General features: G+C 51.4%; 3 protein-coding genes across 6 annotated transcripts in view; 1 reads left to right on the top strand and 2 right to left on the bottom strand.

The window, feature by feature from the left end:
* The window catches only part of LOC113948677 (dual specificity protein phosphatase 22-A-like), a 32,834-nt gene extending 25,924 nt beyond the window's left edge, over positions 1-6,910 (bottom strand). For both annotated transcript variants that reach the window (XR_003528208.1, XM_027646457.1), the window contains exons 1-5: positions 6,830-6,910; positions 6,614-6,689; positions 5,195-5,228; positions 4,570-4,652; positions 1,998-2,047 (exon numbers count right to left, since the gene is read on the bottom strand). Coding sequence is in view for 1 of the 2 variants with exons in the window: in XM_027646457.1 (XP_027502258.1) it covers positions 1,998-2,047; positions 4,570-4,652; positions 5,195-5,228; positions 6,614-6,634 (188 nt within the window). In the remaining variant the exon portion in view is untranslated. The remainder of the gene's footprint in view (positions 1-1,997; positions 2,048-4,569; positions 4,653-5,194; positions 5,229-6,613; positions 6,690-6,829) is intronic.
* A 1,011-nt stretch (positions 6,911-7,921) lies between these two features.
* On the bottom strand, positions 7,922-12,480 carry LOC113948676. Of its 3 annotated transcripts, none has more exons than XM_027646456.1 (5): positions 12,408-12,480; positions 11,516-11,595; positions 10,567-10,734; positions 9,068-9,199; positions 7,922-8,186 (listed from the first exon to the last, which is right to left on the bottom strand). In XM_027646456.1, the coding sequence occupies exons 2-5, from the start codon at positions 11,592-11,594 to the stop codon at positions 8,050-8,052; spliced, it is 516 nt and encodes a 171-aa protein (XP_027502257.1). In that variant the 5' UTR covers position 11,595; positions 12,408-12,480; the 3' UTR covers positions 7,922-8,049. The 3 variants fall into 3 exon arrangements, with proteins under 3 accessions (XP_027502257.1, XP_027502254.1, XP_027502256.1); XM_027646453.1 differs by lacking the exon at positions 12,408-12,480 and adding an exon at positions 12,385-12,403; XM_027646455.1 differs by lacking the exon at positions 12,408-12,480 and adding an exon at positions 12,359-12,377.
* A 988-nt stretch (positions 12,481-13,468) lies between these two features.
* EMC8 (ER membrane protein complex subunit 8) lies at positions 13,469-21,294 on the top strand. The gene is made up of 5 exons (XM_027646458.1): positions 13,469-13,736; positions 18,075-18,151; positions 19,712-19,781; positions 20,264-20,358; positions 20,622-21,294. The coding sequence occupies exons 1-5, from the start codon at positions 13,539-13,541 to the stop codon at positions 20,779-20,781; spliced, it is 600 nt and encodes a 199-aa protein (XP_027502259.1). The 5' UTR covers positions 13,469-13,538; the 3' UTR covers positions 20,782-21,294.
* The last annotated feature ends 5,362 nt before the right edge of the window (positions 21,295-26,656 follow it).

Here is a 26,656-nt window from a genome sequence, read left to right as displayed (position 1 = left end):
TGAGCCAGGCATTCTTCTCCTTGGTGCGTGTTTCCAACAAATGCTGCCCATCCCTGCTCACCCTCACGGCCACACTGGGCTCTGGGGCAGTTTTGAGGGAGAAAATGTGATTCTGTGTCATTTGTGCTGCTGGTGGCCTCCCTGAGCACACAGCCCTGGGTTTCCCAGGAGGAGAAAAGGGACCCTTTGGCAGCAGTACCTCTGCTCCAGCACCGGACTTCCTCTGCCTGCGCGTGACAGGGTGGGTGTGTGCCTGCACAGCCTTCCTGATTTCTCCGAAGCCAGGGCATGAGCTACTGCAGAGTTATTCCCACTGTGCCCTCCCCAAGGGAGCTGGTTTCCCCGTAAGGACAAGGCAGAACCTTCCAAAATCCCCTCCATCCCTGCTAGCCCATGGAAGGGGATGCTCTTTGCCCTGCCCTGGAAGCGCTGGGCTCAGCTCCTTCTAAGAAATCAGCCAGGGATGAGTTTATTCAGGAACTGCAGTGGGTTCTGCTGCCCAGGAAAAGGAGAGATGGGGGAGTCTCTGACACTGTGTTCATACTGAAAATATTGAGCCTCTCAACCCCGGAAGGAGATGTCTGTCTACTGCTTCTCATCTTCATCCTCCTCTGGATCTTCATCCTCCCCCACTGCACCATCACCTTTTGGGGGGGGCCTTTCCCTGCTTAAAGTTTGTCCCAGGGCATTTCATCTTGTCCTACTTATCTTCACAAGCAGACAGCATCCCCCAGGGCCTACAGGAGCTGCCCACACAGCTCCAAGCTCTCCAGATCCCAGTCCTCCTCTTCAGAACCTTGGTAGGACCAGCAGAAAGGACCCTTCCTCGCAAACACATGATTCTGGTGCCTCCAGCCCACTCCATGCATGAAGCATCCTCTCCCAACCCATCCCACAGGGAGGGCAGTGAGAATTTCAGCCAGCCCATCCATCCTCACACACTCCACGAGGTGTTTTCCTCCAAGCAGCCAGCCACAGGAAAACTCCCCCTGTGCTTTTCCAGCCTTAAAGCATGGGATCGGGCTCCTGAGCTCCTGAGTCACAAGCATCTCCTCTGCAGGACACAAGTTCACTGGGATTGTGAAATCCAAGGCATAAACTGACATGCAGAAAATAGTTCCTTGAACAAGTCTTCCTTCCGGCAGCCAACCTTATCTTCTTTTTTTTTCCCTTTTTTTTTTTTTTCCTTTTGTAGACATGCCAGAAATGCCAAGAAATGAGCAAAGACTAAAAAAAAAATAACAACCAAAAAACCCAGTTCTTGCTGAGGCAGGGTTTTCTTGTAAAGCTTCTCTTTCCGCTCAGCAGGAGCATGAGCAAGCAGAATCCCACCCCCGGGCACGGCTGCTCCCAAGGATGCTGGAAAAACCAGTACCTTCACAAACAGGGCTTACTCTGGTCACTCTGCATCTAGTTTTGATGCTTTTTAGGATCTGATGCAACAGAAAAATCCCTTGGAGCTGCCCATTTGCTGGTTGAAATGGATGATTTATGGGTGTCTGTCGCCCAAAGCAGCAGCAGGATGGTGCCTCCCCCCAGTACCAGCATCCCACGAAATCCTGGAGCTCCCTTCCAGCACCTCTCATCAGCTTCATCTCAAAAAAATCATTGCAAGAGTTATAATTATCTGTGCTTTATATAGTGAAAAAACTGTTATTTTTAATAAACACTCCCTTTAACTTTCCAAAGAAAATGTCTGGAAGACACAAATCATTGTCTTTCTAACACTCCAATTTTCAACCCTGCACAGTAGAATAATTCTGAAATTTGATGGAAAACTAAATTTACTGACTGCAAACACACGCAGAAACAGATTTTTAAGCCCTAAAATACTATTTTCCCCATGAGAATACACCCCAACTTATGTGAAGCTCAGGAATGATACAGAATGTCACGGTATGAATGGACTAAACCTTCCTCCTGCAGCATCTGAACTTTTATTGACCAACAACTACCAGCACACGATCTGGGAGGCAAAAGGATGGGAAACAACTTACAGGTTTTGACTGGATGCATCTGAGGCCGAGATACACAGATAGGTCATGTCCTGCAATACAAAGATGGTCACAGTAGTAAAATACCTCCAAGAAACATAAAATCCCCCATTCTTTTCTCTTCTCTTCTCTCTCCCCAGTTGACCCTTAGGGGAGGGGAAAGCTGAAAACCACTTTTGGGTACCATCACCCTGCTCCACTCTGATGGGTGGGCGCATCCATCCCACCCCAGGCTATTTCCTCCCGTTTCATCCCAGAGGACAGGCTGTTGGTGGGCCACCACAATGCTCAGGAGCCCCCCAAAACAGAGCCAGCCCTTTCCCAGGGCCCTGAGCCCCACCAGGAAGACGTGTATGAACACACACTGACGAAGCCTCTCTCATCAATGAGTTATTTCCTCCCTGCCCTTTTAATACACCATAAATCATCTGTCTCATGCTGGCCTAGGTCAGATCACTTTCCTCTCCTTAAAACATCGCTTCCTCGATCCTCCCTGTTCTAAGCTAAAATTAGATCCTTTTCATCTGAGGGGTTGGGAGGCTTTTTTTGTCCTTTCTTATCTGAACGGGTAGAAATCCTGCAGCCAGAGCACCAGGGATTGCCCCATTTCCAGCAGGTCGCTGCTGAGAGGTGCTCCCTGGTTGATGCAGCCCAACCCCATGGACCACCCACCAGGCCAGGAATCAGGAGGCTGGAAAAAGTGGATTATTTAAGGAGGGGTAGAACGGGATGGGCATGGGGATAATTCTGCACTGGAAAGACCCACATTGCAAAGATGATGGGGGCTTTCCCATGCACCACCTCTCCGTCCCATCCATGGCTCCATGCCATTCCCGGTGCCAGCCCAGCCTCCCAGCAGCGAGAAGAGCCACCCCAATGGCAAAGCCACTGTGCCAAGCAGCGAAGCAACCAAACCAACCCTAACCCTCCCCTAAATCCCTGACCCACACACCAATTCGGGATTAACTGCCGGGCTCCCGGCGGCTTCCCCTTCCCCACAGGGCTGGGTGTCCCCATCCCACCTCGGGGAGCCGGGCCACGCATGGGAACGGTGCTGGGGTTTGCGGTTCCCGGCCCAGAGCCGTGATTGACACGTTGCTCAACCCACCATGCCTTTCCGGTTCCCCTTTCCGCACCCCCGCGGCTCTGCTCCGTGTTGTAAGCTCGTTGTAAGCTCCCCGTGTGGTTTGCTCCCCGTCTGGCCGTGCCCCGGGCTCGGCAGCCCCAGCTGCTGCCCCTTCCCCAGTCACCAGCCGTTTCTCTCCCCCCTCCACGTTACCCAATGCCTCAGCAGGGAAAAGGCTCCAGCTGGGGTTTGGCTGGGGCTCCCTCCCCGCGGTGGCCCCAAAAGGATGAGGGGTCTTGCCAATCCCCTTGGCTTTCTTCAGCATCCCAGGATTTGGGAGATGGCAGCAGGTCCGACACCGGGGTGAAGAGCCCCCAGCACAAGAAAAGCATGGACCTGTTGGATTGAGTCCAGAGGAGGCCACAGAGATGCTTCAAGTGCTGGAGCACCTCTGCTCTGGAGACAGGGCTGGGACAGTTGGGGCTGTTCAGCCTGGAGAAGAGGAGACTCCGGAGCAACCTTAGAGCCCCTTCCAGTGCCTAAAGGGGCTCCAAGAGAACTGGAGAGGGACTTTGGCTTCCCACTGCCAGAGGGCAGGGTTAGGTGGGATATTAGGGACAAATTGTTCCCTGTGAGGCTGGTGAGGCCCTGGCACAGGTTGCCCAGAGAAGCTGTGGCTGCCCCATCCCTGGAAGTGTCCAAGGCTGGGTTGGATGGGGCTTGGAGCGACCTGGTCTAGTGGAAAGTGTCCCTGCCCATGGCAAGGGGTGGAATGAGATGCACTTTAAGGTGCCTTCCAACCCAAACCATTCCATGATTCTGTGATATGATGACCTATAGGATTTTCCCCCTCCCCCCATGGCTGTGCCCACCCTGTTATCCAGCTCTGCCCCTGCACCAGGCATCCAGCACCCCGCGGCCATTCTCCTCACACACCCCCGTGGGCCAAACCCCAAGGGGCTGCTCCCAGTTCATGGAACTCTCCAGGCAGGATTTGTGCACGGGAGACCTGCCCCGCACCTCTGGCATCGACCCACGGGCAGCTTCCTCCTGCCTCAGTTTCCCCGCTGACAACCCAGGGGGCCGCAGCGCTCTGGGGTCAGCGGGAAAAGATGTCCTGGATCCTGGGGGATGTCCCGAGCTCCGCTGCGTGTCCCCCCGCCCGCCGGGGCTCCATCCGCGGGGCACCGCCGCCCTCTCGTGGGGACCCCCCGGCAGCACCGGGCACACGGCCGGGCCGGCCCCGCAGCGCCGCGGGTCCCACCCGCGCCCCAAAAAACACCGAGTGGTGCCTGTGACCCCAAAACGCCCCGCTCCCCCCTCCCCAGTGCCAGCGCTGAGCCCCTTTGGGTGCCACTCATCACTGCACGGTGCAAACTGGTACAAATCCAGCATTACTTCTCCCTGCTCTGTCCCACACCAGGAGAAGCCCGTGGGTGTCCCATCTGCACCTTCCCAGCCCCTGCTCCTTCAGGGTTGGACCCCCAGCACTCCCGCCTGGGCACTCACCTCCAGCACGGGCTTGGCGCCGTTGTAGACAGAGAGGATGTGGGTCACCCCATTCTTCAGCAGGTTTTCATGGTCCTCAGAGTCTGGAAGCAGGAGCCACATGGGAATCACCTGCCCTCCTGGGAGATCTGCTGGACCACACACCCACCAACAACCCACACCCATCCCTCCCAGCCCCCTGACCCTCACTCCAGCCCTTCCCGTTGCCTCTCACCCCACACAGTGCAGGGAAGGAGGCTGGGCACCTCCTTCCAAGCAAAATCCCCCTTGGAAGTGCTGGGTACTCAGGAGACTCCTTAAAGTCACCCCCAAAACCAGAAATTGTACTGATAACTTGTCAAAGGCTGTGGTGTCCTCACTGTTGAGCAGGTTTCCAGCCATGCCAAGGGCTGCACAGTGTTCCAGCATGGCTGGTGACAGCAGCTCCCTATGGACATCACTTTCCTGGGCTAGAGTTGCATTGGATCAGTTGCAATTGGGATGGAGATTTTGGGGGGCTTTGGATCTCTGGAAGATGCTGAGGAGCAGACACAGGGAGCCCCCGAGGAGAGGGAATCCTCTAGCCCTGCCAGCTAACTCAGGAACCTCACAGCACTGCAGAGGTGGGGCAGGGAAGGGCACTTACCACGGATATTCCCGAGGTAGAGGCCTGTGACAACCTGGAAGGTGACAAAAAGGAGAGAGAGTTCAGACAGTACAAAGTGCATCCAATGTGGTGGGAGCACATGTGGTTCCAAGCAGGACCAGGAAATCTGGCACCAAACTCCTCAGGCCATGACAAACCAAGCATCTGAACTACAAAGCACCTTAATTAACAACGAGGAAAGGCTGAGCCCACTCAAACCACCAGCCTAAACCCCTCCAGGAGTGCAGAGCTCGGGAAAACTCAGCACAGAAACAGAAGTGACTTGGATGTGATCCTACAGAGTTTCAAAGGTTGCGTCTGCCAGCTGGAGATAGATGGGTACAGGCTATTTATAACACTTTTCTGGCCAGGATGTTGCAGTAAGAGACATCAAGGCTGCAAATTTGGTCTCCAACTCAGTGCTGTGGGGTTATGAAGGAGAAAAAGGGGCAGCTCAGGGTATTTATGGGGTGTAAGAACCAGCTAGAGTGCTTTTCAGGGAGACAGAGAAGAGAAAGCTGATTAGCAGCTGGACTTGTTGGTGCTCATCTGGCAGAAAACCCCTGGTTTGAGAAGTTTTAGGAAGGGTTTTCAGCAGCACTGGGTCACATCCAGCCCAGCTCTACCATTCAGCTGAATCCCAGTCTGTTCCTGAGTGCAAACACCTGGATGCAGCACAACTTGTACAGCACCAGCTGGTACCACTAGAAAGGGGACACCAAGCCCTGCATATTATCAAGTCCAAAGTGGGATCCTACAAAACTGTCTGCACAAATAGCTCCTGGCAGCAAGAGCCCAGGATCCCCAAGATGGTTTGGTAGCACCAGGGGGGCTTTAAAACCCACTTTGCTGGTCAGGCTGTGTCTACAGGCGGTGAAACCCAGGTCTAAACCACACCAGAGCTATGCAGAGTTTGCCCTGATTTGATCTGTCTGTTGTTGTCCCAGAGTCTAATTTTAAACTGGAGAATGCACATACCAGGAAGTTATTTCAGGATCCCAACAGAAATTGATCCTCTCTGCCAGCCCTAGAGGAACAGGCAGCAGTGAAACCCCACTTCCCACATCGCTGCCGGGCACAGACACATCCTGGGGGTGGTAAGGGGGGAATTTCCCTGCAGGGACCCCCCTGTCAGCCCTAAGAATGAGAATGCCATGGCTTTACCTCCCAAGGGATGAGCATTTAACACCAGTTGTCACTCTCCTGACACCTGCAGACACTTTGCTCCTCACCTCCGACATAAACCTTGGATATAAATCACTATTTGTTTTCTCAATTTCTTTCTTAAGTACTTAGAGTTTCAAAGTGGAGTGAGAAAGGGAAGATGCAAATAGTTGTATTTATGGAATCGTGGTGGCCTGGGAGGAGTATCCACGGGCTGCAGGAGAAGAGGACATGCTGACCAGCATCCCATCCTACCTTGCTCATTCCACTCCCCATGGGCTTTCTCTCCCCAGGATCGGGATTCAGGCAGTTTCTTGGTCTCCAAGGCTACCTGCAAATAAACACCCAAAAATCCCAGACAGGATGGTGAGATATGACCCTCTCCTACAGTGTGTCCCTCTGCCAAGGGCAGGAGGAAAGGGAACATTTGCCAGGAGTGGAACATGCAGAGCCCTGACAATCTCAGCTCACCTTCAGGCTGCTCCCACAGGTCCTGCCGCTGCACCAGGGAAGGGAACAGAGAAGAGTGGCTGGTGCCAGGCAGGGGAGGGTGAAATAAGGATCTGGGGCCGTGGTGAAGCTCAGGTTTCCCTCCCAGACTCCCTGGAGCTTCCACAGCCTTTTGGGAAGGACAGTCCTGGGAGGAACGAGTCCCTGGTCCCAGCAATGCTGCCCAGTATTCCTTCTGGGATGCTTCAGGCTGGCACAAGCCCTGCATTCAGTGGGATTTCTCTTCCAGTCATGCCAATTCCTCCCGGTCACAGGGATGAGCAGAATTCAGAATAAGGCCTGGAAAACCAGAGCATGGCATGAGCAACATGCAGCTGATGGAACACTGAGGATGAGCCCATCTTCCCTTCCCTCTGGGAACAGGGACGAGAAGAGCTGCAAAGCAACGCTGCAACTCCAGCATATGCTTCAAGACATCTATTTTCCAGGTAGTAACACCTGGCAGCTCACTGTCCCCCTCCCACATCTGTGCCAACAGCCTGCCAGAGGCAGGAGCTGTGTGGAGAGCAGGGAAGAGCAAATCACAGGCACAGCAAACACTCCTGCAGCCATCACCAGCCTGGGATTCTGTCACCTTGGACCACCCTTCTCAGCACCCCAGAGACAAATGTATCACTTAAGGGATTTCTCAGGTGCAGGAAGGGGAGCTCATTGCTTAACTCCAACCAGTTTATCTCACCTCAAAAACCTTCCCCAGATTTCTGAGTGGAAGGACAAGGCTGGCCAAGAAGTGGCTGAGACCCCACACAGCTCCTAAACACGTTCACAGACTTAAAACCACATCAGGTTTCCTGATGGAGGCTTCCTGTCATCGGGAAAAGAGCAAAGTGAAGGCAAAGCTTGCTTTAGTCTTCAGAGGGGAGTTTTTAAACCAAGAACCTGCACAATCCAGGGGACACCAGCTTAGCTGAAGGGAGAAATTTGGCAGCAGCTTTCTTAGCCCTGAAAGCATCAAGCCAGGAACCAGACTATGCTCAGACCACAGTGTTTAATAAAACCTCTGAAGTGCTCCCACCCCAACAAACACATCCAGAGACCAGTAACAGGCAACTCTCAAGTTAACCAGACATTTATTAGCATTTCTGTAGGTGGAGAGGGTGTTCCAGTACACAAGCAACGAGGTCACGCATAGGTGATGGAATCGTTTCATATTCAAGCAGAGCAGGTTCCACTGAGTTGCTTTACTTCTTCCATTCGTTCTTGTCAAAATCCCACTGGGCTGAGATGCCCTCCACGGGGTTAACCCTCATGTCCAACATCCTCTTGGTCTGCGCCGACAGCCACTCCTCGGAGAAGGTGTGCGGGATGGGGCCGTACACTGCAGGGTGGGATTGGATGGAATTATATTGTGATGCCAAATCAGCAAGTTGGGAACTGAGGGACAAATGTCACTAACAAAAAGCTTTTTTTCCCCTGAAGTCATCCCACTGGCACAGGTTGCCCAGAGAAGCTGTGGCTGCCCCATCCCTGGAAGTGTCCAAGGCCAGGCTGGATGGGATTTTGGAGCAACCTGGTCTAGTGGAAGGTGTCCCTGCCCATGGCAGGGGGTGGAACTGGATGACCTCTATGGTTCCTCCCAACCCAAACCATTCCGTGGTTCTCTGATCTGTTCAAACCTACACTCCCTACATCCAGTTTCTGGTGCATCCAGCTCAGACCACATTCCCACACAGATTCTCTAGCGGTTTCCTTCATCAGTAAAGGCTTGTACAAGATAACAGCTTCCTGCTTTCTGTTTCTTGGGAGCCTCAAGGCAGGGAGCAGCTCATTTAACTGCTGCTCTGCCTCACGGCAGCTGGAGGCTCCCTTGAGGTCAGATCCTGAGCTGGGAAAGCAGCCAAACATGGCAGAAACCCAAATGCTCACTACCAAGGCAGCAATAAGCTTTTCCGACAGCAGAGAGGGGAAGCTCTGGGATCAGGAGTATCACCACTCATTCCCCTCCATTTCCTCTCCTCCCAAAGCTCCACTAACTTTCCATGACTTACCTTCCTGAATATTTATGCAATAAACCCACTGACTCCATAAACTTACAACTCCAGGACAGTTTTCAGGGACTTACAAACAGCTCCTGGTGGGAGGTCACAGTTATGGCTCTTCCACACACCATCCTGACCCCACAAAGAAGCTTATGGGAATTCTCTAATGTCCCATTAGGGATCATAAACTGATCCAGCTCTCCACTAAAGGGTTACTTACTGAAGTGCTTCTGCCAGATGAGGATGACGCCAGTGAGGCCGAGGAAGAAAAACACTGCACCCAGGACGGTCTTCCACTCGTTTGTTCCTTTGTTCATCTCTGCGTAGGTCTCGTTGAATTTCATACGGTACACTGCCAAAAAAAGCCAAAAAATCATCTCTTGTAACTTTTCCTGTGATTTGCAGGTGACAGGGAACCCTCCAGAGGGAGATGACCGAGGCCTGAGGCTGCCCAAAAGGAGGTGGATGTTGAATTAGGCTCAGAATCAGCTGCCCTCTCCCACAGCACGACCAATGAGTTGTGTTTCACCCTCCCCACCTGCTGTTCCTGCCCCCACATCAATGTGAAGTCTTCATTTTATAGACTATCATAAAGTTGTGCAAAAGTTGCAGAATAGACCTGAAAGGAGGAGAAACTGAGCTCTCCTTCCTCCTCTCCAATTCCCAGTTATCCCAGAATTTCCTAGCACAAATAATTCCAACAGGAATGTTTCTATCTCAAAAAGCTTCCCCGCTCTGCCACTAAGGATTTTAAAACCCAAAGCAATATAAGATTTGGAGAGTGCTTAGGAACATCTGAGCAGTTCCTCAAAGGGTTTTAAACCTTTGACACCTGTTCACAGACCAGGTTCTCACTTCATACCACGGCAGCAGGTAGAAAAAATGAGGCAGTTTTATTTGCAAGTCAAAACACCCACTCAGGGCTTTAATTAGCTGGAATTTGGTTAATGTAAAAGTCAGTAGTCATTAACATTCAAATACACATCTGAGCTGAGGGGCTCATTTCCCTCAGCTGGACTAACAATGGCATATTGTAATGAAGAGATTTTGTCTGGCTTGTTGAAAGCAGATGGGAATCAAGAAACAAATACAATTACTATTTGTTTTCTGGAAGAGGAACTGCTGGATGTGACCTCAGGTCCAGAACAGACACCACAGCAGGTGCATTTCACGTTCTGAAATAGCACCAAGGACCCTGGGAACACAAACCACAGCCACCAACATGATCAGAGGGATGAAGCACCTCTTCTTCAAGGAAAGGCTCAAAGAATTGGGATTGTTTGGCTTGGAAGCAAAGGGTTAGGGGTGATCTAATTGTGGCTTCCCAGTGCGTGAAGGGACTACAAGAAACACGGATGGGCACTTTGGACAAAGGCCTGGAGGGACAGGACAAGGGGGAATGGCTTCCCAGTGCCAGAGGGCAGGGTTAGGTGGGATATTGGGAGAAATTCTTCCCTGTGAGGCTGGTGAGGCCCTGGCACAGGTTGCCCAGAGAAGCTGTGGCTGCCCCATCCCTGGGAGTGTGCAAGGCCAGGCTGGACAGGGCTTGGAACAACCAGGTCTACTGGAAGATGTCCCTGTCCATGGCAGGGGTGGGACAAGATGAACTTTAAGGTCCCTTCCAGCCCAAACCATTCCATGATTCCATGACAGTGAACATGCAGCAGAGGAGATCGTGTCATTGCCACTGTCAGGTCACTTAGAGCCCCCCAAACCTACGTTCCACTTTCTCATCGATGGACAGGGCGGTCCACGAGGCCTTTTCCTTCTCCTTCAGTGCCTTCTGCTGCGCTGAGAGGTCCCTCACGAAGGCCACCTCAGGCAGGGGCACGTCCCGACGGTCCACATAGGCTGGGAGGGTGAAATCCTCTGCTTTTGCAACGCCAGCTGGGGGGGGGGGAGAGAGAAGAGACACCAATCAAACTCCTGCACAACACCTCTTACAGGTTACAGCACAAAAACCCAACAGCTCAGACAAAAAGGTGAGGCCAGTGAAGGAATCCAGATGAAGCACTTAAGACAGGAGCTATTTTGAGAGCATAAGAACAGAATCACAGACTGCTTTGGGTTGGAAGGGACCTTAAAGCCCATCCAGTTCCAAACCCCAGCCATGGGCAGAGACACCTTCCACTAGCCCAGGAAGGGCTTGCTCCAAGCCCTGTCCAACCTGGCCTTGGACACTCCCAGGGATGGGGCAGCCACAGCTTCTCTGGGCCTCACCACCCTCACAGGGAAGGATTCCTTCCCAATATCCCATCTAATACCAGGAGGAATTTCTTCCTAGAAAGGGTTGTCAGGCATTGGAAGGGGCTGTCCAGGGATGTGGTGGAATCCTCATCCCTGGAGGTGTCCAAGGAAGGCCTGGACATGGCACTCAGTGCTCTGGGCTGGGTGACAAGGTGGGGATTGGTCACAGGTTGGACTCCTTGATCCCAGAGCCCTTTTCTACTCCCAGTGATTCCTTGATTCTGTGATTCCTGCTGCCTCCCCAGCAGCAATTCTGCACTGCCAGCCTTGGCACTGCCCACTCCCATCTCCTGTTCCAGTCTCCCCAATCCCACTCCTCCCCAGTCCTGCCTTTTCCCAGACCCCCAGAGCAGCTGTTTGTGCCCCTGCTCTGCAGGACTGGGTTTGTTGCCCTCACCATTCCCAGGGCAGTGTCACCCACCGTGTCCATGAGCTCTCAGGCACAGGGAGGTGCAGATGGATCTCCTCCCAACAAGGCTGAAGGCTCTGGAAGCCAACATCCTGCAGCAAGAAGAGCACAAGGTCAGGCACAGACAGGGCAACACACCAAGGGGAAATAACAACATTTTCCAATAGTTTATATACAAATATAATTGGCCTAGGGGCTTCCTGCCCCTTCTCCAAAGAGCAGCACAGCACTCTATGGTTTTCAGGGACATTCCCCCACTATAAGATGAGCCTTTCCCTCCTTGTTGCTTCCCAGAGCTTCCTGCACTCAAATCCGAAGTTATCTCCTTGTTTCCAGGGATATTCCCCCACGTAATTTACTTGGATGAGTCTTTCTCTCCCTGCACTCGAACCCAAGGACACTCCTTTGTCCAAACCACCCTTCTAAGACATTTCAATTCCCAAACAAACCGTTCCGGGGCAGATTCCAGGAGCCACAAGCAAGCCGAGGGCAAGCACACCCCACACTCGTTGCCGCAATCCCTGATCAGGGAGCGATCTCGGCACATCCCCGGGCAGGGCGGGCACACAGATAACGGATCCCACACGGCGCTCGGGTTCCCCTCGCAGCCCCAGCCCAGCCCAAACTCCCCCAAGCCTCCAGGTCCGCCCTGACCTTGCCCCCCTCCAGTGTCACCTCAGACCCGCCCGACATGTCGCGACACCGGCGATATGACCCCGCACCGCCCCTTTGGGGGGGGGCGGCCGCAGTGCTCTCCCCTCACAGCGCCCCCCCACCGCCCCCCAATCAGCGCTGCCCCGTCCGCCCTCCCGCTGGCCCGGGGGTGGATGGGGATGGCGGAGGGGTGCCCTGCACCTTCCCAGCCCCCGCCCGGCCCTTTCCTGGCCCGTCCCGGCCCCACGACCTGGCGACCGTCCTCTACCGCGGGTGGGACCGGAAGGAGCCGCGGCCGGAAGCGCGGGGCACGCCGGGAAGTCAGGCAGAGAGGGAGCTGGGACGGAGCGGCCGCGCGCGGGGGCTGACGGGATGCGGGCGGACCGCCCGTGGGGGTTTTGCACAGAATCCCAGAATCCCAGAATGCCAGCATGGCTGAGGGTAGAAAAGAGCTCTGGGATTATGGAGTCCAACCTGTGACCAATCCCCGCCTTGTCACCCAGCCCAGAGCACTCAGTGCCACGTCCAGGCCTTCCTTGGACACCTCCAGGGATGGGGACTCCACCACATCCCTGGGCAGCCCCTTCCAATGCCTGACCACCCTCTCCAGGAAGAAATTCCTCCTGATGTCCAACCTGAACCTCCCCTGGCACAGCTTGAGGCCGTTTCCTCTTTCCTGTCCCTTGTTCCCTGGGAGCAGAGCCCGACCCTCACCTGGCTCCACTCTCCTGTCAGAGAGTGAGAAGGTCTCCCCTGGGACTCCTTTTCTCCAGGCTGAGCCCCCCCAGCTCCCTCAGCCGCTCCTGGTGCTCCAGACCCTTCCCCAGCTCCATTCCATTCTCTGGACATGCTCCAGCCCATCAGTGTCTGTCCTGGATGGGCTCAGAACTAGACACACCAGCGCCAGCACAGGGGGACAGTCCCTGCCCTGGCCTTATGCCCACACTGGGGCTGGAACAGCCTGGATGCCACCGGCCCGAGCCCACCTGGGCACACCTGGGCACACCTGGGCACACCTGGGCACACCTGGGCTCGTGCCCAGCCGCTGTAACCAGCACCCACGGCTCCTTTCCCCCTCGTTTTCCAACCCCCTGTCCAGCCCTGGCCGTGCCGTGCCCCCTCGGTGTGTCCGTGCTGACCCTCACAGGGACAGGCGCGGCCTCCCGGAGCCGCGTCCCGCAGCCCCCACCCCGCGGCTCCAGCCCCGTTCCGTGCCCCGGAACAGCCACAATCCGCCCCAAAATCGCTGTCGTAAGAGCCGGCGGTGCTTGGCGGCGCTTTGCCGACACTCGGCGGCGCTTGGAGGCGGGCGGGGAGCGGCGTGGCCGGGCCGGGGCAGGTCCCGGGGCGGGTCCCGGTGCCGGGACAGGGTCGGGGCAGGATGAAGTTGACCACCCAGGCGTACTGCAAGATGGTCCTGCACGGCGCCAAGTACCCGCACTGCGCCGTGAACGGGCTGCTGGTGGCCGAGCGCCCGCCGGCCCCGCGCCCGCCGCAGCCCGCGCTGTTCGTGGATTGCATCCCGCTTTTCCACGGGACGCTGGCGCTCGCCCCCATGCTGGAAGTGGCCCTGACCCTGGTGAGGTGGTCCCGCAGCGGTGGGGCAGGTTTGGGGAGGGGTCCTGGGATGGAGGGATGGGGACGATGGGGAGGCAATGGCCGAACTCCGGGTGTTTGCGCTTGGAATGCCTGGAGCTCCAGCATCGGAGGGATGTGGAGCTGCTGGAGCGAGTCCAGAGGAGGCCACGGAGATGCTCCGAGGGCTGGAGCCCCTCTGCTCTGTTTCCAGGCTGGGTGAACTGGGGGTGTTCAGCTGGAGAAGAGGAGATTCCAGGGAGACCTTAGAGCTCCTTCCAGTGCCTAAAGGGGCTCCAGGAGAGATGGAGGGGGACTTTGGACAAGGGCCTGGAGGGACAGGACAAGGGGGAATGGCTTCCCACTGGAAGAGGCAGGGTTAGATGGGATATTGGGAAGGAATTCTTCCCTGAGGGTGGGGAGGCCCTGGCACAGGTTGCCCAGAGAAGCTGTGGCTGCCCCATCCCTGGAAGTGTCCAAGGCCAGGTTGGATGGGGCTTGGAGCAACCTGGGATTGTGGAAAGTGTCCCTGCCCATGGCAGGGGGTGGAACTCAATCATCTTTAAGATCTTTTCCAACCCAATCCACTCCATGATTCCATGATTATGAGCAGGAGAAAATCCATCCCTTTTTAATATCTGTGAAACGTAACTAATTTCTGATTCCTCCAGACTCATTGGCTTTAATGTTCCCCTCACTTTGTATCTCTTTTTCATCCAAAAGAAGATTTATTTGTAAATAAATTCAGGTATTTGTAACTAAATTCCAGTTATTTGTAACTAAATTCCAGTTTTCTCCAGCTGAGATCATGCTATGGGAATGGTGACATCTTTCGAAGCCTGGAAATGATGAAATGCATCCAGAGCATTCATCCAATGATGAAATGCATCAGAGCAGCTGAGCCTGAGCCTTGACCATTCAGTTTTGGCGTGAAACACACAAAATTTCTCATTTAAAATATATTTACAGCAGTGAAACAGTGTGGGAGGGGCACAGCACTGTGTGCTGCTGGTGTCATTGCTTTCTGAGTACGATTTTCCTCATGTGACTGCTTGGGAAAATGGAATAATCCTGTTTATAATTGCCTTAATGTGGGCAGGGCTTGATTTTTTACCTTTTAGAGTGGCAGTAACTTGTTTTTCCTCTGTGAATGAGTAAGTGGAAGTTGCTAGCAAAGTGTAGAATAATGTATATAATAAAGTATGTGTAGACTTTTCATTAAATTAGGATTAAATGCCTTCCTACAAGATTTGTGGCAGTGAATTTTTGTAAGCTTTTGACCTTCAGTGTATTTTTCTAGTGTAGATCTTGCTGCAGGATCAGATTATTAGGAAACAAATCCTGTTTCTTGTGACATCTGAAAGGTCTTGCCACATCTACAGCAAGAAAACTATTCTGGAACCAAAGAAATGGCATCATTTTACTTACTTACTCTCAGTTTTTGGTACAGAAAGGTAAAGATTGGGAATCCCTGGCATTTCCCACATCAATTAGGATTTGCTGTGTGGTTCACAGCCACATTTGTTGCCTCCTGTGATCATTGGCAGCTTCAGAACAGAGGTTTGACAAGAGCCCAGGGTCCTTTGCTCCTCTTTGGGTTTAAACAAAAGCAAAGATGTCAATAAACACTGTCAGAGCAGTTATGAAAATTGGATTTTATCGTGGTAAGGTTTGAAAGGAGGCACTTGATATCTTCTGTACAACCTAACGTGTGGTTACTGAGTAAATCAGTGAGATCAATGTGGTTAAACTCACTGTTTGTAGCAAAACACCTCTGTTTCTAAAGGATTTGACAAGATTGAATGGGATCTGTTTCTCTTCCAGTTCAGTTATTGCTGATTCTTGGTCAAGCCTGTGGCCTGCTCATACATGGGAGGGTTTTCCAGAACCAGCCCCACGAGTTTCACCTCCTTGTCTCTGACCTGAGTCATCCCAGAATGTTAAATGGGAGCAGTAATGCCCAGATTTAATCTGAAAAGAGAGGATGCACTTCCAAATGGGTTTGTCCATGTGGTGACTCCTGAAACGTACAAGGAATCAACAAACCCCATACAAATAAACAAACATGAAGCTGTGTCGGGCAGGGTTAGGTCGGATATCAGGGAAAGGTTCTTCCCCCAGAGGGTGGTGGGGCACTGACCAGGCTCCCCAGGGCAGTGGTCACGGCCCCAAGGCTGACAGAGCTCAAAGAATGTTTGGACAACACTCTCAGGGACATGGTAGGATTTTGGGGTGTCCTCTGCAAGGCCAGGAGTTGGATTTCATCCTTGAGGGACCTTCCCAACTCAGTATATTCTGTGATTCCAGCAGGGCTGGAGGTTTGTAGCTCCGGAGACCTGCGTTTAATTTGCACTTTGGCACTTTGAGATCCCTTTCGAGAGCAGAGTCATTAAGAAAAAGTGAATTAAGTTTCACGTGGGGTTTCTCTCTTTCTTTGAATTTCTCAGCTAATTGATGTGGTTTTGCAACCACATCTCAAAAAAAAACCAAAAAACAAACCAGAAACCAAGGAGCACTTCCCACTCTCCCTCTGCCTGAAACAGCGCTCAGGTGTCAGCAGGTCCTCCTCCTTCTCCTCCTCCTGCTTCTCCTCCTCCTCTTCCTCTTTCTCCTCCTCTTCCTCTTCCCAGGGCTCTTCCAAACCCCCAGGCACCTGCAGCAAAGCAGAACACAGGCCCCTTTGGATTTTTCCAGGGTGACAAGTTCCATATGGAAGCAAGATCCCATTTGTCCCCAGTCACTTGCCCTTGGCTGAGCTGGACGTGACTAAAAATATCAGGAGCTAATTGATGCTGAGGAAACCTGTGGTGACAGTGCTTAGAGAGAGTTTGGAAATTGCAACTGGAAACAGCTTTCATTCCTAAAAGATATTTTTTCCTTTTTTTTTTTTTTTTTTTTATTACAGAAGTAATTTTTAATTGCTGGTTAGAGAACTGAGAACTTAAAATCATTCTCTCATTTTTTTTCTTTTTAAGACAGCTTTGGTACAGAACAAAAATGGATTTTAAACCAAGTTTTTTAATTTTTAAATGGATGGACCTTTTTTTATTATTATTATTATTATTATTAATTTTAGTGTCTGGCTTCAGGCTCTAATGCCAAGCTTTCAAGCCACTAACAATTAAAACCAGAGTCCTAAGCCCTCGAAATGGGTTTGTAATTGAAACAGCAGTTGACCCTCAGCTCTAGCAGGGCTACACAGCCTCTTTTCTTTATCACTTAAATCCATGTCATCCTTTGGATTATTCACATGGCTGGTTTGTTTGTTTGTTTGTGCAGTCTAATACTATAATTATTGCTGAAAATGAGATTGATTTGACTTCCAGGATGCGACAGGTCAGCAGCAGATGTATTTTTGGATTCCATTTTAATAGAGCTGTGGAGGGTTTTTTGAGGCCGTGCTCTCCAGGGACTGCAAAGGAAAATTCGAGCTGTTCTCTCCACTTCTGTCTTTCAGGGCTCTGTATTCTGCTGACTTGATATCCTCAATTCTGAGGAGAAACATCATATATATAGAGAGATATTTTCAAAGCACGACAGACTCAGCAGGAGGAATTCAGGTCCAGTTTAAAACAGGAAGAAGAGCAGTGTTGAAACTCACTTGAAAAGAAACAACCAACAACAAAACTTCTTCAACTTTTGTACTTCTGTAAATCAGAAGTCATGTAAATTGTGTGCAAAAAAATATATATGTTTAAGCATTTACATACAGATGTTAAATTAGGAAGAACTCTCAAAGGAAAACGTTCCTATCTCAAAAGCTTTCTTGTGACAGAGTGGGTTGAAAAAATGGGAAATGGGACAAATTTCTGCCTCACGTTTACCTTTGACCTCAGGCTTTATTTTCTAATGAAGGCCAAAAATACTTGCATTTTAACCTAGAAATGTTACATTAGAAGTAAAATACACAAGCTCTGCAGGGAAATCACACTTCCATGCTGTGAACATGCTCTGAAGTCTCTGTGTCAGGTGAACACCGACAGACAATCGCCCCAACCATCAGTGGGTGAGACCCAAAATCCTCTCCCAGGCAGTGTTTAATAGTCCTGTCACTCGAATTTAGGCCAGGCTTTGACTGAGATCACTTCTTGCTCTTTTGCTCCATTTGGTTAATGTTTTCCATCGTTCTCCAAATGCTCAATTGGGTTCCTCTGTTCCAGTTAAATCAGCCAAACTGTGCGTGAGCACACACATAAAGAGGCATAAATATGTAGATATTTAAAGATGTAGCAATGCTTCATTGCTGTTTTATTTGCAGGACAGACACACGAGATTTCCTTAATTCTGGGGAGGTTTTTTTCCGATTTTTCCCTGGGTTTAATTGTTCCCATTGCTTTTCCAGATTGACTCCTGGTGCAAGGAGAACAGCTACGTGATAGCTGGATATTACCAGGCGAACGAACGCGTGAAAGATGCCAGGTGTGTTGGTGCAATATTTCCTTCTGTTTGCTCTTTTAGGTTGTACTTTGGACTCTGCCAGCAGAAATCATCCACATAAATCAGGCGTGTTGATTAACTTTGACAACTGTCATCTGGTTCCACATTGTCTCCCTGGTGCTGGGGGATGTGGCCTTTGTTCAGGTGCAGAAACTCCAGGCTTTCCAGAATCCCTCCTCTTCGGTGGATACTATAAAAGGCCAGGCTTTGAATGACTGCCAGCCAGTTTAATTGCAGTTGTCAGGGAAATAGCCAAAATTTGTAGCGTGTTTGCTTGTGCAGTACAGATCTTGTAAACTCTGAGTATCTTATGGAAAGTCAGAAGTGACCTAATTCTTTCTAAACTACTTAATTATCTCTGAGTTTTATTGAAGCCATTTTTTATGTGGAAAGGGAATGCTCTTGAAGTGGAAGATGATGTCAGTGGCACAGTGATATCTCTTATTTATCACTTATTTTCCCCAGGTTTAGTAATTTGTTTCCCTGCTGGCTGACTCAGATTACCCAATAAGCAGTAAAGGACCTTCCTGTGAAGCCACAATTTAGTTTCAGATCCGTGTATCACGTGTTTTCCCCTCTATCTGTTAGACAAATCCAGTATTGGGACTACTGAGAGTATATCATACTTACATTTAAAATAAATAAGAACAGCTTGTTTAAAGTATCATGCCATATTCCCTGGAAGTGTTCAAGGCCAGGTTGGATGGGGCTTGGAGCAACCTGATCTAGTGGAAGGTGTCCCTGCCCATGGCAGAGGGTGGAACTGCATGATCTTTAAGATCTTTTCCAACCCAAACCATCCCATGATTCTCTGATTCCAGTTATTTGTTAATGTATATTCAGACTCAAGTGTGTTTTTTAAGTAACACTTGTGACTTCTAAGGTATCTAACAGGGATAAAGGCATTATTAGTCCTTTCTTTACAAGGGAAATAACTGCTGGAGTCATTTTTAAGAGGAAGATACAGTTTGTTCTGTTTGAGGTTTGAACAAATGTCACAGGCTTGATGTTTTTTTTAAACTCCAGTTTAATTTCTGAATGTAACTGGCACCACGTAGAGATTGTCACTGGCACCACTGGCACCACATAGAGATTGTCATCTTTCAAACATACTGAAGGTTTTTAAAGATCTTTTTAAAAGATTATCTGATTTTGGTAGAACAACTGGACAGTGAGTTCAAGTGCAGACTGGGGAGAAAACTCAGTGTTCTTTTTTAAATGGCTGACAGGGCTGAGCTGGGTGCAGTGTTTGGTCTGGTGGAAGAAGGTAGGAGGCCACAAAACATTGATTCCATGCCATCAGTGGACAATTTGCCATTCCAAACCTGTTGCCTGAGCACAGCTGAGATCTGGACCATGTGCTGCAGAGGGGAGCTGGGCATTTCTTGGCCTCCTTCTATCAGCTGCAGCATCAGCTCTCTATCTTGTTCCTGTTTGTTAACACACTGTGACCTTCTCACATCTCTTTGAGCCCGTTTCCTGCTGGTTTCAGCTGGGCTGTCATGGCTCACACAACTCAGTTCCTTTTCCCTTCTGTTGCAGCCCAAACCAGGTTGCAGAGAAAGTGGCCTCCAGGATTGCCGAGGGCTTCACGGACACAGCGCTCATCATGGTAAATCACTTCATTCCCCCTCACCCTCTCTTTATTGTATCCTGACTGTGGTGTTGGACCAGCCATGGAAATGGTGGGGTTTGAGTCCTTTAATAAGTAATTAATTTTCTCTTCCCCTCCAAATGCTCTGGGGAAGAGGTGCAGTGACCTGTAGCCGGTGAAGTTCAAAGTCTGCAGAGAGACTGCGGTGAGCTCTCTGCCACCTCAGAGGAACTGGAGGCCTGCTCTGCATGTTCAGGCAGCACATTCATGGCTTCCAACACCCCTTCTGCAACATAAATTCTTGTCTTTAATGTCACACTCGGGGCTTTGCCTCCTTGCTGCAGTGGCAAAGGATGTTGGCAGCTTAAATTTGGCTATGTGAAGGCAGAACAGTGGATGAGTGTAAGGTGCCCTGTTTTTACAAACTGACTTTGGGTTTTATTTCATCTCTTGGGATGCTGAGGAGGAGACTGAGGGGGTGTTTTTGTGTCACACACCAGGTTGACAACACCAAGTTCACGATGGAGTGTGTGGAGCCTGCCATCCACGTGTACGAGCTGCACGAGAACAAGTGGAGGTGCAAGGACCCGCACATGTGAGTAAACTTGGAGTTCAGTGGCATTTGGGTAGTGAGGGGAAACAGGTTGTCTGGGTGATGGCAAAATTTTGTGGATGAGTGACACTGTGGATGTAGCTGACAGTGATTTTAAAGGTTTCTTGCTGCAGTGAGAGAGAAGAGCTGGTTCCTGTAGCCAGGCCGTGACCATTCTGCAGTGCGTGGCTTAATTTCCAGAGTGGAGGAGGTGGTGGAGATTTCCTTTGTGATTCCTATTTATCCCTGGCTGTTTTACATCCTAGTGATTTTTGTGAAGATTGGACTGAAGCCCAGAGAATCGCTGCCTCTCTCTTGGACAGCAAGTCCTACGAGACGCTGGTGGATTTTGACAATCACCTGGATGACATCCGGAACGACTGGACAAACCCGGAGATCAACAAAGCTGTCCTGCACCTGTGTTAGAGGGGCTCCTACTGACTAATCCACGGGCATTCCCACTATGTACTGAAGAGAGAAAAATGCTATTTTTGAATGTAAATAGAATAATATTCAGTACCTTGTGTGGAAAGCTGACTGATTAAAGGGGAGGGGCACGTCACGTGGCGCAGTGATGTGTCCGTAAGCCACTGAATCTTTTTTGTGAGATTCCTTGGAAGAGATGCCAGCTGTCAGTTCCAGCTGTCCTCGTGGACACCATCCCACTTGTAGTGAATGTTGCTGTTCCTTTGAAACCAGGACTGCTTCTGCTTGGCCCCACTGTCCGTGTGACAAAGTTTTGACTAAGCTTTTCTAATCTTTAGAGAGGTTACTTTTTAATGATTTATGGAAATACCTTTCAAAAAAAAATCGATGCTGTCCTCAGATGAGAGATTTTTAAGGGCAAAGACATAAAATGTAAGGTGAACGGTTTCTTCTGGCCTGGTTTGGAATTGTAATTCTGTTGGCACAGTAAAATGCAAACTGCTGAGGATGTTCCATGCTCATGTGTCACCTGTTTTGCAGTGCTTTAGCATGACACAGCTACAGAGAGTATTTTAAAGGAGTATTCCCAAATAATATGGTGATTCCTGCTCTCCGTGGGCTTGACAACCAGTTATTGCTTGAACATGTTAAACACAAAGTAAATGATTTATAAAAAGCACTGGAAGCATACTAATGAGTTTGAATCTACATTTTCAGTCTACAAGAGTGAAATACCTTATGAATTTTTTGCATTTTGGGGGGATTTATCAGCAGATCTCATTTTCCACTGATTCACACGGTGCCTATTTCAATAGGTCCAAAATATATCCCTCTGACATGAAGGCAAGCAAATGGAATCTAAGGAGCCTGGATACAGTGTAGTTCAGCTTCTGCCTTGTCTTTCTCATTAATATTTATTTCCAGGAAGAAGTTTACTGGACAATGAGGCTTTGTATCAGACTAGAACAGCTCTTTGTAAGCCTTGTTGCCTCACTCCTCGTGGTTGTTTGCCCAACTGTGGTTAAGCATAGCCTCAATCCTCTGGATTTCCTTCTATTCCTACCCAAAAATGTGTTTACAAGAAAGATCCAAATGTCACCAAATGGTCCACTTCTCTCCAAGCTCCTGCTTTTTCCTTAGTGTTTAGAATCACAGGATGGTTTGAGTTGGAAGGGACCTTAAAGATCATATTCCACCCCCTTGCCATGGGCAGGGGCACCTTTCACTAGACCGGGTTGCTCCAAGCCCCATCCAACCTGATCTTATTTTAAAACACTGAGAATGGGATTGCCAAAGCCTCTTGATCTGCCTCTGCTTCAGGTTCAATAAGCACAAGTTTTACTCTTGGTCCTGGGGTAAGGCTAAAATGCTGTTTGCAGCAGGGAATAGAACAGGATGCCTCCAGTCAGGTCCTACTGTGGAGTTCCCTCCAGGTCAGATTCCACTGAGGCAGGAGGTGAGACTGGAGGTTCAGGGAGGAGAGGAAGCTTTGTTTTATCTCCCTGCTCTGCACTAGACAGGTGTGACTACAAAAGAGATTGGCATGTAGTCAGTAACCTTTCCTATGAGTGAGTCAGGCTTGCAGGAGAGGAAAATATTTTCACTTGTTGAATGCAAACATCTATTTAGCTCACAAACAATGCAATCAGCACGTTCCAGTGGCTGTTTTGCTACACATCTATAGGAAAAGATATCCTGGGAGCAGGCTCTGCAAACCGCCCAGGCTGCAGGAAGAGGGCTGCTGTTGTACTTTGTACAAACACCTCATGAAAGCCAAGAGGCAGATGTTATCTTAGCAAGATTCCTTGTGTGGGGTTGTCAGTAGGAGCTGGTGTGTCTGCAGAGCCACTGGAAATGTATTTCATGTTCTTTGTAACAGGATATCATAATGAAGCTTTGATCATACATATGCTAATTCAGGCTAATCTTCCCCTCCTCCCCTCTCATCCCCCTAAGACAAGGCAAACTGTGTCTCCTCATTCCCTGTGACTAACCATTGGGACACACTGCTGGAAGGGGAACAGCTTTTATTGCTTTGCATTCCCCTTTTTTTATCTTCTGTTTGCTCTCAAATGAGGATCTCCGAGTGTTTTGCCACCAGCAGAGCCCGGGCTGGCTTTGAGCAGAGGACAAGGGCTGCGCTGCAGGTGTGATCTCACCTGGCCTATTTGCATTGAAGGCTGGACAAAAGGCAGCAATTCCATAAATCCAGGCAGCCACTGTGGCTCTTGTGAAAGAATGAGGAAGCTGCAGGTGTCAGGGAAGGCAGTGTTCCCCTTTCCTGCTGATTCACCAGGAGCAAATGCTGGTTTCCTGGCCGGCTGATCAGCTGGATTCATCGCAGGAATTTAAGGTAACTCCTTTTTAAAACTTTAGGGGGAAGAAATCTTGGGAAAGGCATCTCTGTTGCTGGAGGCCTTGTGATAGCTAGAAAGACAGTACTGGGAATGGGTGTCCTACTCTGTTTTGGTTTGTTAGCAATTAATGACATGCAGGATTATTTTTTTCCCCCTTATTCACGAAAATTTGGAAACTTGGCATTTGCCTGCCCAGATGTTTAACTCCCAGCTCTTTACCTCATCCATACAATGAGACCTGAAGACCTTGGTCTGACCTTTCCAAGACCTGAAGGGCTTGGAAATCAGAGAATTAGAACGGTTTTGGTTGGAAGGGATCTTAAATCTCATCTCATTCCACCCCCTGCCATGGACAAGGACACCTTCCACTATCCCAGTTTGCTCCAAGCCCCGTCCAACCTGGCCTTGAACACTCTCGGATGGGGCAGCCACAACTTCTCTGGGCAACCTGTGCCAGGGCCTCCCCACCCTCACAGGGAACAATTTGTCTCTAATATCCCATCTAACCCTGCCCTCTGGCAGTGGGAAGCCATTCCCCCTTGTCCTGTCCCTCCAGGTCCTTGTCCAAAGTCCCTCTCCAGCTCTCTTAGAGCCCCTTTAGGCACTGGAAGGGGTTTAAGGTCTCCCTGCATCCTTCTCTTCCCCAGGCTGAACACCCCCAGCTGTCTCAGCCTGTGGGATTCTTTTTTCCCGCTCTCAACCTCGGTATTTCAAAACAGTGACAAAGAGCCCCCCAAGCAGATGGGTGACAGGAGCCATGGGGTGTTGGATCAGTTGGTTTTGGGGTGCTCACAAGTGAGGTACTTGTTCCTGGTGCCATTTGCCCTGTAAGTTCATCACTCTGTGTGTTTATGAGAATTCTGGGAGGTTTTTTCTCCATCCAGCAAGTAAAGCAGCCTGCCACTGGCATTTCCCCCCTTCCCATCTGTCGGCAGAGCTGCTCATGGGATATTCCCTCCCTGTGCCAGCGTGAAAGCAAGCAAAGACCTCCCACATAACCTACCTCAGCTCATTAGAGCTGACCTGGGTGCAGGGAGAAGCTGGGAGGAGCCAGAACCCCTTCATCTGGCACAGCTGGTGCCGGGAGCAGACAGATGTGCAGAGCCCACCCCCAAGAATTCCTCATGCAAGCGGCAGAGCTGCGAGGAGAGGTGACAGTGATGGATGCAGGAAGCAATCCCGGGTCTCTCTGCTCCCTGGCTCGAGGCCTAATCGCTGCACTCCATGACCAGGAAAGTGTCTGGAGATGCCGAGTGGAGGGCGCTGCTGGGAGAGCGTAGGATGCTAATGGAGGAGGCTCTTAGTGGGGTGGGCTTGTGGTTGAGTGCAGCTTGGAAAATGGCCTCGAGGGGAAATGTGCTCAATTTGCGAGCTGTGCTTCTCGTCTGGGCTTAATTCAGCTCCTGGAGCGGAGCTGGGAGCGAGCTGGTCCATATTGGGCTGGTCCAGGCTGGGCAGGCAGCTTCCCTCACATCCTGCCCAGGCTCTGCTTCTCCCAGCTGGAGCTAAACACCTCAACACCTCACGCTCCTGCACCACAAACCCCTCTTCACTCTCCCCACCGCCCCGAACCAGCCTTCCCGCCGCCGGCAGCGATTTCTCTGTGCCCAAGTATCCTCTGAGGACTTTATCGATTTATCTTTTTTTTCCACTGTCGCTTTTAGACCACATTTTTCACCCAGCCTTCTCATCCAAAAGTACACCCCAGCTGCATCCCTTCCTCTGGTTTCCAGCCATCGCCCTGCGAAAGGCGGCAGAGGCGGATTCGGAGAGGATGGAGGCAGAGGGCTGGCAGGGGTCCCGTGGGGACAGCGTGGCCAGCTTGGCACTCCGCGGTCTGCCGGAGCTGTGATGAGGGAATCAGGGAATTCTGCTCTTAAAATTACCTGGTAGGTGGGCTGGGGGCAGTGGGTGACTCCGTGAGTGGTTCCAGGCAGCGCCGCTCCGGCTGCAGCGTGGCAGCACTTTGGCTGGACGCGGGCAGGAGCCGTGCCAGGCATGTCCCGCTCTGCGCAGCACCAGCCCACCAAGGCCCAGGAAAACGGCACAGCCCTTCCTAGAAATGCGCCCTGGAGCTTAAAAGATGGACCTAATTGAAAAAAAATGTATTGAGGTTGTAGCGGGGGATAAAAGGGAAAGCTGGGCTGAGATTAACCTGGAGCTCTGCGAGCCGGGGAGCGCGGCAGCCGTGGCCAGGTCCTTAAGCCAATTCCTGGCCGTGGCCTCCCTGCTGAATCCATGCCGGCAGGGAGGTGGTTTGTCCTGGATGCAGGAGAGCCCGGCGCTCTGGTTTTGTGCATCAGGTACGTGCTGATTTTCCCCTTTGCTTCCAACCCCCCCAACGCAGCAGCTCCTGCCTCGCTCGTGCCACATCCCAGTGGATTTTCTTCAGGGGTGTTTTCTGCCTGCTCGGTTCCTGCTCGGTCTGCTGGTCCTGCCAAGAGGCTGTGCTTCGGGAATGCTGGAGCTGCTCCAGTTTCCCTGGAGTCTGCATCCTCAGCTGCCTCCTAGTGACATCCTCCTCCCTTCCCACGCCTTGCATCCCCTCCGGGTACCACTTGCCAGCCCTGGATCACTGTGGGGTGTCAGGAGGGAGTTCCTTTTCCCCTCCCAGCACTTGCTGCCTTGTTGCCTCTTCCAGCTCCAGCAAGTCCCATGCAGTGCCCTTCAGCTCCTTTCTGGGGCAATCCCTGAGCCAGGCTGGGACCTGCCCTTTCCCCTGCTTGGGCCAGAAGGGAAGGGGGCAGAAGGGGGGCCAGGTGGTGTCGTAGCTCCGTTAGCACAGAGCCAGGGTGACGTGTCACCTGCGTTAGCAGACCCTGGGACTCCGTGACCCAGAAAACTCCTTCGTCCCCCTCCCTCCCTGCTAAAACGAGCCCAGCTGGTGTTTGCAGGAGCAGCTCCTTGAAGGGAGCAGGCAGAGCTGCTCCGGGTTCTCCAGCCAAAGCTTTTCTTGTGGCTGGCGTTTGCAAAACACATCCCCTTCCCTGCGGTTCCTCTGGCGCCTGGGAAGCCATCAGCTCACCCTGCCCTTCACCTGAAGGGAAGTTCAGAGGCTGCCCTCCATCTACCCTCTCATCAGTGCCTCAGCCCCCTCCATCCTCTCCTGCACCAGGGCAGGATGGAGTTGGTGGGTTGGGGAGCACCGAGCCCGGGGAGAGGAGCAGCTCAGCTGCCAAAGGGCCATGGCCAGGACTGGAAACCAGTGACTGACCACATCAGAGGACAGCTCAGCTGGTTGCCTGGGCTGGAGGTTCAAGTGTTCCCCCAGAGAGTGAAGGTGGCTCCAATACCCACCCACCAAGGGAGCTGTTTGAGCCCACGCTCTTCCTCTCCCTGCCTGGCTGGCTCTTGGTGGGGTTTGGCCAGTTGCCCTGACATGATGCTCAGTAAGTTACAGCTCAGCCCCAGCCCTGTGACATCAATCAGGAACTCCTGGGAGGGATATGGATTGGAGGCAAGGCTGTGTGGGGGTCTCACAGTGACCCTAGAAAGGGGTGTTGGGCCCAGTGGGCTGC

This window comes from Corapipo altera, unplaced genomic scaffold, assembly GCF_003945725.1.
Source record: "Corapipo altera isolate COAL_440 unplaced genomic scaffold, ASM394572v1 62, whole genome shotgun sequence".
Lineage (NCBI taxonomy): Eukaryota > Metazoa > Chordata > Aves > Passeriformes > Pipridae > Corapipo > Corapipo altera.
The sequence above is the reverse complement of the archived record's forward strand: the minus strand, read 5'-3'. Positions and strand labels throughout refer to the sequence as shown.

What these genes read in the sequence shown, in the direction of transcription:
- LOC113948676 (XM_027646456.1), bottom strand. Translation starts at nt 11,594, where the DNA reads ATGTTGGCTTCCAGAGCCTTCAGCCTTGTTGGGAGGAGATCCATCTGC. An exon ending in CCTGAGAGCTCATGGACACG is followed by an intron (nt 10,735 to 11,515) that starts GTGGGTGACACT and finishes CCCCCCCCCCAG; the next exon opens with CTGGCGTTGCAAAAGCAGAG. An exon ending in CATCTGGCAGAAGCACTTCA is followed by an intron (nt 8,187 to 9,067) that starts GTAAGTAACCCT and finishes CCCACCCTGCAG; the next exon opens with TGTACGGCCCCATCCCGCAC.
- EMC8 (XM_027646458.1), top strand. Translation starts at nt 13,539, where the DNA reads ATGAAGTTGACCACCCAGGCGTACTGCAAGATGGTCCTGCACGGCGCC. An exon ending in TGGAAGTGGCCCTGACCCTG is followed by an intron (nt 13,737 to 18,074) that starts GTGAGGTGGTCC and finishes TTGCTTTTCCAG; the next exon opens with ATTGACTCCTGGTGCAAGGA. An exon ending in CGGACACAGCGCTCATCATG is followed by an intron (nt 19,782 to 20,263) that starts GTAAATCACTTC and finishes GTCACACACCAG; the next exon opens with GTTGACAACACCAAGTTCAC.